The sequence below is a fragment of the Varroa jacobsoni genome, unplaced genomic scaffold, assembly GCF_002532875.2.
Source record: "Varroa jacobsoni isolate VJ856 unplaced genomic scaffold, vjacob_1.0 scaffold_897, whole genome shotgun sequence".
Classification (NCBI taxonomy): domain Eukaryota; kingdom Metazoa; phylum Arthropoda; class Arachnida; order Mesostigmata; family Varroidae; genus Varroa; species Varroa jacobsoni.
In genome coordinates this window covers 172,408-182,872 of record NW_019213799.1, presented here as the reverse complement: position 1 = coordinate 182,872, position 10,465 = coordinate 172,408, and the positions used below count along the sequence as shown (strand labels likewise).

Sequence of the window (10,465 nt, the reverse complement as noted above, 5' to 3'; positions counted from 1 at the left end):
TATATACATGTTTTCTATTTTTTTTTTTATTTATGATGTTGATATAAGAAATTGACGTCAAACTAGCATATTTAAGAAAGGTAACTTTGAAGGCGAACCTGACTATATTGGCTACAAGCCTTTGGTTACGTAAGCTAATAACGGTCGGGGCAGGTTAACCAAGGTCTGGGTAGATGGGAATTTAAGGTATTTAAGGAAATGACAAAAAAGGACATCATTTGGCGGACGAACCTGTCTCCTTTTTGTTTTTCAGGCTCGGTAGAAGTGGCCGAGGCTGAGCCTTCGGGCGGCAGAAGGGTAGTCGCTAATGTATCGAGTCTTGCCAGCTGGCAGGGCACGCTGTCGGCGATGGCCTGGGCGGTACTCATAGCTGGACTCACGCTCCGAACAATATCGATGAAATCGGAAGAAGAAGATACTGCCAGCCGAAGAGCAGGAAGATACACCACGCCAGTGGCGGACTCTACGAAAAGCCAGAACACAGCCCACACAATCGGCAAGCCCGAGCGACGAGTCACAACACTGTCTGAGAGCGATATATATATACACACGCACACATACAAACACACACTGAGATGGTGAGTCACGCAACGGTGGCAATGATAACAATGACAGACGCAATGGGACACTACTCAAGGGGTGGGGATCGAGGATGCGAAAATCACCACACGGAACTGTCTCGGGGTACTTTCCTCACTGTTAAATGTTTTGTGAGCGCTTGAATCGTTTGAGCGAAATCGTTGAGTGCAACCAACACGATCTCACAAGTTGACGAGTAGGTCAAGTCGGTCTCCTTCACAATTGCGTTATTTCCTTTCCGGAAGGATGAAAACGGAATGCACCCTTGCAAGGAGATCACAATGAATTTTCTACGGCCTAATTTAAACGCCCACTTCAGTCGGCGTCTGGCCGTTGGTCTCGTTAAAGCAGCTGTTGCTGCTGCTGGGGGCTTAATGCCAGCTGTTGTACGCAATGCAACAGCAACCCTTATAATTATTTGTTGACTCGTGCTCGATCGTACCATCGCTTGCGCGGTTCTCAAAACCTATGCACATGGCGACGGGACATAGAAACGACGCACTCTCGACGCACAAAGCCGATGATTCAATGTATCTATTGCACACGCTGATTGCTCGGTGAACGGCCGCCTACAGTTAACCAAGCGAGATAATCATTGTAATCGCATGGTGGGGAACGAGAGGACATAATACCAGTCTCCGTCGCCTGGTTCACCTCTCCTTGTCAGTCGTGGCCTTAGGTCGTGCTGTACCCTGACGCTGATGCATGGACGAGACTAATCCGGTTGGTGGCTTAGGTTCTTCAATGTACAATGCAATGACCAATGGCCACAGACGGACATCAGACACACACACACAGACACGCAAGCATTGATCTATTGCATTATCTTAGGTAGTAACGGCTAAACATTGCAATTACGGGCACTTCTAATTTACGTTAATTGACGAAGACTAAAACAAGTCACCGATTGAAAAAAGCGGTTAATTCTGGCTGAACTGGATCGACTCCATTGGGTAAATAGCAACCACATTGTCTGTCGATTATAGCCGAATCGCAATCACATGACAACAATGGAGGAGACTATGTCAAGCCAATGAGTGGGATAATGTAGAACTATCAAGAAAATACCAACAGTCTAATGAGCGAACCTGTACGAATGTTAAGTTTTCCTTTTTTACGAATCACTCGGGTTTCTTGCCCAAGCAATTCTCCCGCGACGATTATTTCTCTATCCACCCTTGTTCTTTGTCCCCAGCTCTACGTTCTTGCCTCTCCCGCTGTTATAGCGGCATCTGCGGCTTAAGCAACCGATACCAATTCATAAGCTCAAACCATATACATATATATGTACAGTGCTTATGATGACGATATGAGGAAATGAAGCGGCACTAACATTTCGACGAGCTTGAAAAACCACCTAAACACCTACAGCCACGTAGGCACATACATGTACGAATACACAAAGATTCTTTACGTCTCTCTCACACATGTTGATGATAGCCGACCGATAGCAGTTTGTTAGAGCGATACCGGGGGGCGAGGTTTGCGGGAAAATACCTGATGGCAAGGGCTTCGACTTAGATGCCAAATGGAAGCAATACCTTGTCGCATCTTTACTGCAGCACCTAATGAATCCACTAGCCAATTAATGGCCCGTCCCTGTTCAGCCTGCTAGAGGGTATTAAGGGGCGCTTTAAGATGAAGAAGATTACGGTGACAGCAACAAAGGCGACGAGATTTAAGTACTACCATAGAAACGCTACTTATACAAGTACCTGGAAGCCGTTACAGTAGAAATAGTGCATATGTCTAACACAACGCCTATGAAGATAGCATTATACAATAAAGACGCTGTAGATGACGAATCCGACCAGGAGATAGAAGGACCGATCCCACTCCAGCGCGCTGAACGCAGAAGGCCTAAACTATATATCTCATTTAGATTAACGGAAGGTCATTACAAGCTGGTAGCTATAGACAACAGTATGAAGGCACACATAAACACACAAATTGTAAGTAGTTAAGAATGCCTCAATGCATTCTAGCCTCGCACAATGCGCGCCTATGCGTCAGCCGTACACAATGCCGCGGCAACAAAACAAGTGGCGTCCAATGAGCGACGCCACAGTAAGCACAGTGTTCATAGATGGATACGTACACGCACACACAAACAGGAGCGTAAACTGTGTATACATACACAGGGAGTTTCGACCGGTTGACTGATCGATTGAGCGGCAGACTTTAATTCGATTCAATAGATCTCGTTTCTCGAACAAGTGCCAAATAGACACGAACTCCGATCAGGCGCGATCAAGGAGCCGTAGGCAAATATGATCTCGTTCCAATATTGATATATGACCGGCATGCAAATGGATGGCAACGAATTTCGAGTGGGCGCAAACTGTTGCAATATGGTGCACAATTAACGCTGCGCGAAAAGGCCGTAAAGAAAAAGCCGACGATAGTATCGACATTTTACTATGACCACCTATACGGGTTCCGTCTGCTATGCAAACATCGATAGCACATCGGATACACCAGTGTGAAATAGCTGATTCAAAACGTGCCGGCTCACATTTCCTAGCCAAAGCTAATAGCGCACGTCGAGTAGAACACAATCTATAATATGGTCATGAAGATGATACAGGCAATTTGAGAAAGCGTACCCATTGAACACTTTATGTGGCAGGACAAGCTTTGCCGATGGCAAAACGCCAACAAAAAACAGGACGACTTAACGATGCCACCCTTCGTTGGAAAGATCGATTACACCTCGTTAATAGTATATGGCCATACATGATGAGCGTGACAGAAGTTCTCAGTTTTCTAATGCAGTGGAGATACATATACGCAATAAAAGAACGTCTCTAAGTAGAAGTTGTGATAGACGACGAGAGACACATCATTAAAAATAAAAAGATGTTACTGAAGACCGGATGCAAATTTGGTTGCGAACAAAATCACCAAATTATCTCTCTTACTATTTTATACCTTAAAAATAAATAAAATGTGAGTGTCTGAGAGACAGCAAAATTAGCACTGGGGGGGGTCAATTTGACCGCTCGTGAAGTAGATGTTGACATATTTAAATGTTATTATCGGACTTCACATAGCTAAAACGCTATCGGAAATCTGGCTTTGATTAAAAAAAACTTTGGTAAAAAAATTGATGGTTTTTTTTTTTTTATGGGTACGGCACGATCGGTACGAGTGTGCACGAAGTTTGACCTTAAGCAATATTTCGTTGTTCATTAAATAGTCAGAAGATTTTTGTAAACAATAAGGTAAACGTTTTTGCGGTGCTCGCAGTAAACCGTGCAGTACATGACTTGAATTTTTTTTTTACATTTTTTCTGCCGCTTAGTGTCCCACTCACAGGCTATAGACAACGATTCCGTCATACACACAGGGCATGCAGAAATGAGTCCAGGAGCTTTTTCGCTCTTTGACCTTCAGACTCTGTCGGAAACATTTGGTTATGAGTCGGCCCAGCTCATGCACAAAGCCATGCTGAGGCCCAGAAGCCACACATCGTCATCGTCTATTTGACTAATACACTATTTACTCTCCAGGTGCTTATCATAAAGATAAGCACAATGTGCACCAAGCAGTGCTCACATGCACCGAAAGCGTCAACATGTTGTTTGCTGTCACCCTCCTTATCGCGCAGGGGTCTCTCGTTCTTTCTCACTGGTACTCGCTCGCTCGCTCGCTCGCCCACCTTCCTGTTTGGCCCTCTTTCGACTTTTCTGTCATTGCCCCATCAGCGTGAATGCGAAAACAGATTCAGCGCTGTCATGATCTTTCCATTCTGTTAGTTCGTAAAAGAGACACAGCGAGATCGGGGCTCGTTTGCGTGTCGTACGCGCCGTCGAATAACAAGTATTCTGAAACGGATTCGAAAGCGAGCACACTACGGACTCGAAAGCAAGACTAGGGACCCCTGTTGTGTAATCGTTATCATGATGTACAAAAATCGGCGATCGATCGCATCTACGGTAAAGCGGGTACTTTTTTTTTGCTGTGAAAAAACGCTTCTTTTATCTTGAATGTTCGCGCCTTTTTTACTGCTGCGACCCAGAGCCACGTCGAGCATCTCAGAGCGGGTAAGAGATGTGGTGAACTGTTCACCAGAGTGGGTTTGTCCTGTCGATCTATTGCGCTATGACTGATTACCAATATGCTGTATGTACAAGTGCTCTTGTACTGTAATCTGAGCCTTGTCTTCAAGATAAAGCTAGCGCACCGTCTAGCTTGTCTTTGATCTGTCAATCGTATCGTCGTTCGGTGCGCTCAATGGAAGAGCTAGGACGGACCTATTTTAGTGGCCTTTTTAAACGCGTTTAAGACACTGGTAGCTTAACCAATGTATTTAGCAAACCATTGTAGATGTAAAGTGACAGGTAGAACACTGCGCGCGAAAGGCACTTCTCGTTGATGGTTACCAAGTTCATAGACGCATATCATATCAATTAGTAATATCACTATGATAATCGTTCATAAGTTTTATTTACTTCTATCGCTGCTTACTGATATCGAGGTGACTGTATCTGTTAACGACATGAACACCGCGATCGCCTGCCGGATATATGCATACGGTGTATTGGAAAGTCATTTTCTCATTGTAGAAGCCGTGGAAATGATGGTTCAGCATTACCTAAACAACTGCGAGCAGCCTTCGCTTTCAGCTCTAGCGATAATGCTCTTTCGTTCGATTCTATTATGTTGTATATTACTTTGGTTGACTCAAAATACAATGCTAATAAAAAAAAATCAACTTTGCTATCGGCTCAGAAAGTTCGACAAACTTTAAAGCGCCACCAACTAACGTTTAGGGTCTAGATGACTTAACAAGAAGCAACCTGATCTCTAAACCCGTGTCGTCAGAATTTCGACTGGCAAAATTCTGATCGTAGCTGCGAATCTCTGAGCAGTTAGCCACGTGTGAAGGCTGCGTCATTGCAGCAGTTTCAGGTCGCCATTCGAATCAGAGGATTAGAGAGGATCGCGACGATTGTCGAATACGGCTAGTTTAATTTAGCAGGTGATCTACGTGTGTTTGTAAAGATGTTGTTTTTTGCGTTTACCAAATTAAGCGTTCGACGTTGATTATCGACAAACACCGATGTCCTGTTGGATAATTTGAGGTAGCGCGAAGCGATCGGGATCAAACAGATATTCGAGCAGAGAAAGATCCGGACGCTCAGATAAAAATGCATTGACGACTAGCTAGCTTGTCTGGATAATACTGACATATGTTATTCCAATTGTCAGGCATTTTTATATTATAAACAAAGGGTCTTTCAGACTTGCCTTTTTTGCATTGATGCGCTGCATGAATATATAATATACATAAGCTATACACGTCACTAACCGATCCTAGTTCTTGATTACAACCGCAGTGATGCTGTTCATCACGAACATCACAGTAAACTGTGAATAATGGTGAAACATTTTTATACTGACACACATCTCATTAGACCAATGTATGTGCTTTTTATTAGGAAACTAAAGGACCGTATTCAACTAGATTGTTGACATTGCTTCCCTGCGATCCATTGACTTTATCGCAAGATAAGATTCCGATCAATTCCTTTTCAGTGACAACATTAAGTACTATTTTACGGAAAATAAAGAGGCAAGCATAAGACAACATCAGAAAAAGCAAACATCAATTGGACCAAATTGGTGAACCAAGCAAAGACTATTGCCACAAGTGAACAGATATGCTTTTGACGATATCGATGAGCATGTGCGATACAATCCCGATGAAAGGTCCTTTTCAAGGCACGCCTTCTTTGGTACTTTTCTCATTTTCCCTTGATAAGCTTGCAGAGCTTGTCAAGTGTAGCAACCACATAGATCCTGGAAGAGAGTCGAAAGTCGTAATCGCTTAGGGGCGTATGCATGTTACCGGTGCTATTGATACATATAGTGGAAACTGTGACAGTTAAGAGTCGTCACATGTTTTTCGCTGGACACATGGACTCGGAACAAGTTGGCAAGAAGTTATGAGACGAAAAGTTCGAATGAATATTACCCTGAATAAAGTGCATATTGCTACAAACGGTAATGTCGATGTATCGCACATTTCAATCTATTAAAATTCCATCATTCCGTGATACTTTGCTTATTTACTTATCTGAAGTTACTACCTATCATTACAATGCTGCAGTATTACACGAATTAGCCTAGTTAATTTAAGGACATATAAAAACTTGCCTTAAACACATGTTTTGGTGGAAACGATCTCCAGCGATCTGAAGCAACGATTAATTATGGCAGTAATAGAATTACGATAGAACAATTGTGAGATACGCTCTATCGTAACTAAGCCGTACCTGTTGTAGCCAACTACGCCTAATACGACGATGAACGTTTCCAAACACACGGGAATATTACCTATCTATCTTACAGCAGGCAGCACGAATCATTAGCCTTAAAAGCTGTACAAACCTTAGCTAAAAAAACAACCATATGACAATAATCACAATGAAACAGAGAGCAGAATCCCAGATAAAACTGCAGATGATAGTCGAATTCCGGAGTATCGAAGGATGATCCATCAGAAATGGTCTTCAGTCGCCGTAAACACAATTTCTGCTTGTCGAAGCCTCTATTTAGCGTCTAGGGATACGCAGACATTCACGCACACTACACAAAACACTTAATAGACTATGGTATCACATGTGATTTATATATACAGACAGCCGAAGCCATGCTTCTCCACACATTTCACAAACACATGACATGTGATTTCCTGGTTGCGTCTAACAGAGATAAACTACATCGACGACCGACAATGCTCCTTACCCCCGTCAGAATTGCACTCTATTGCGCATACGACGTGCGTCCAGGTTCACAAGCCGCCGGATACCCCCTGTTTCTAACCAGCTGTTTGACTCGCAGTTGGACAAGCCGGAGTAGCACAATATATTCTATTGAAATGCCCGCCAATGAATCGTCAGACAAGCTATCCATCCAACTAGTCTAAGTGGGGCTACCTAAGTCAACATGCGCTCACACCAGCTCCAGCAAAAGCGCTTCGGTTTTGTCTCTTCTTTTTTAGACATCACCAGATCGAGCCTGACGCTCTCTTACGTTAAGTCGCATTATTAACACGCCGCTGAACGGACCACTGAGAATGAAATACGGGACGCGATAGCATGTCAGACGCACTGTCTCAATTAGCTTTTGGCAACAGCTCCCCTACCAGTATCTGGCCTATTCGATCCTTGTCTTTGTGTAGGACTAAGCGCCGTAGGGCCTGTAGGCGACGCTTGCCGCACGATAAAGTGAGGACACAGTAAGGCGTCGCCGCCGCCGCCGCTTTTCGTAATCATGTCCAACTATACCAGTGGTCGCGGCAGCGGCAGCAACAACATCACACCAATTGTACCATAGCAGCCTACGGCAGCATTCGCAGGATTAATGTTACCGTTACTGATAAACGATACCCTCTCCACAGCCACCGAGTCGAGATAATGACGATAGCAGTGGCCAGCCACCAGAGAGCTACATGGTATGGCACTGCGAACTAGGAAACAACTAACCAATCGACAATGGGGGGCTAAGGAGCGGAAAAGCAAAAGAAACTACGAGACTATCGTCTGGGCCGCTCCATCGCTGCTGGTGACGGAGATAGATAGCACACCGGAGAGACACCGTAAGGCTAAAGCTGAACGGTGGCCACTTGGTGGCGTCCGTTAGATCTCCATGATGCAGCCGCAGTGTACAGTTTGCTTGCCGAACTTAGGGGCACATGGTGATGACGTAGTTCTGGGTCGAAACCGGGCGCAGGCATACGATGCGGTTCAAGCTGCTCGAAAAACCTGCTAGCCGCCCGCCGAGGCAATCCTTAACTGAAAGAATAAAACCGCATGTATAGAACTCGAAACATTTTCTTATTAAGCGTCTTTAGCTGGGTCCGGGTAACTGTTAATGGCGGTAGAGCCGAGAGCGGTCTGTAGGACAGAAGGAAAGATGCCTGCCAAAAAAGCTAACTGTGATTTTCGCTTCGCTTCGTCCTGCAAGTTGATGATAGTCTGCCGGGACGATTAGTTCATTAGACGCGGTGGAATTTTGGAAAACGTTGAAGCGTTCTTGGCCCTGTTGGAGTCGCGTAGGCACGCTTGCAGAAAGTCAGTTCCGGGCGACGTATGTGTTTAATGCGTCAACGTATAACCAACGAGACGATCTTTAAAGAGATTAAACGTTAGATAGTCGAACTGTTGTTGTTGTTGCCGATGACAATCCAATTGTATAGGTGGCAACACACGGATCGGACTGATCTCGACTGGGGAAGGCCTTGCCTTCACGGCAAATCCGTGAGTTGCAATTAGGAACCTGACGCTCGCGACAACCGCCGGCACCATCATGTAAATGCATATGCCTATTGATCGAGTCGGGAAAGAAATGAAAACATGGACAGAGTGGGCAGGCAATCTCTACTTTATCTGCCTGGGATAAACGCCGAGAGTCATTGTTTCTAATGCACCTTGCAGCTAGATCTAGTTAAACTGCTCAGCAGAACGATTTCACCTTTGCCAAACAGCAGCAGTTACGTTTCTCTGAACGCCATCATAACTAGCCATTTACGTGTGCGCTGCTTCAAGCTACATCGGCTACTCCACATTTGGTTCGTGATCCCGTAGCTATCCATCCACTTCCGTTAGGTAGACACAGTTTTGTTTTGGGCATGCTGATACGTGGTCTGTGTGATTCTGCCATACGTATCCACAGAAGGTGACCAGAGTTAGGAGTCCGGCATATTAGTTAGGGATTCATCGGGTTCTTGTCGAGGGAATTATTTTTGACAGGAGATTGCGTGCGCGAGTTTCACGCTCCATAGTCCCCTGCGCGACCCTCCAAAGCAACTCTGTATGCGCAAGATTCGACGAAAATGGAGTCTATATGTTCACGCGAGTTGATGTCGATTCTGTATCTGTGTGAAAATGCTCATCCGATTCTGCCCAGAGTTCAAATCTGCACTCGCCTTTCGTGCATCGACGGCACGACCCGCTCATCATCAGGCCGAGCTAGGCAGTGTGGCCTATGAGCTGAATTTAGAGCAGGGGAGATTCTACCTATTTTGAAAGCTCCTTGACCCGGCTGGCTTACTCGGTTTGAGTTGACGTAACTCTCGATTGCTTTTTTCTCTAGTACTGGACCGCGAAGCTTCAATAAATATGCTTATGTCGACTCTTCGTGAAGCCATCAGGCCTCACGCAGGTTAATTAAATATTGTCTATTTATCATTTCGTTTTATTGTTCCTCATCATCTCTGTGGGTTGCAATACCGTTCGGCGAACTCATCCTACTAAACAAACGATCCAATATCAAATTGCTGCCCTATAAGAAACTATTATGGATACTCGGTTGAGCAGAGTCCGTCATGTTGAATAATTTATGACAGCGAATACCCCATGCCTGTAAAACTCACATGGTTTATTTTAGATTTCAGAATTTATGCTATCTGTGAAAAGGTAGAAAATGGCGATGGTATAGACAATTTGTAAGAAGAACAAATCGTAAAGGGAGATGATGGTGATAACTAGCCAAATATCTCCTCACCATGTAGAGTCTTCCGTGACAGTGCTTTTTCCCAGCGGTGTTTTAACATTATTTTTTTAGTATTTTCATGACACGCGTAAATGTTCCCTAACTACTAAGCAAGTTAGGCGGCTTGTTGTGATTGACTAGCCTCCCGTCGAATTTGCGACCTGATCTATATTTTTCCACATACTAGCTCATGCTACTGAGCTGTAAGTGATTAACACTAAGTTTAGTTATCGCTTATGACCATATGTATTTGGGATTAATTTATTTCGCGCCTATCTAATCAAAGCGACGAAGCTTTTTGCCATTTCATTCTGTACAGGTGAAACGTTATCAAATGACTTAAAGGGCACCATGGGTTTTTACTAAGAGTTTCCTGCGCTCAAAA

General features: G+C 44.4%; 1 protein-coding gene across 10 annotated transcripts in view; it reads right to left on the bottom strand.

Annotated features, from left to right (window-relative positions):
• The window catches only part of bru1 (bruno 1), a 67,580-nt gene that overhangs the window by 11,509 nt on the left and 45,606 nt on the right, over positions 1–10,465 (bottom strand). For 2 of the 10 annotated variants that reach the window (XM_022840889.2, XM_086970204.1), the window contains exons 1-2: positions 7,733–8,093; positions 232–463 (exon numbers count right to left, since the gene is read on the bottom strand). The exons of 2 other annotated variants lie outside the window; for them this stretch is intronic. In XM_022840889.2, coding sequence (XP_022696624.1) covers positions 232–463; positions 7,733–7,862 — 362 coding nt within the window. In that variant the 5' untranslated portion in view covers positions 7,863–8,093. Of the gene's footprint in view, positions 1–231; positions 464–7,332; positions 8,094–10,465 lie in introns of those variants that run through there. 6 more of the 10 variants (XM_022840896.2, XM_086970205.1, XM_022840891.2 and 3 more) reach the window with 5 other exon arrangements.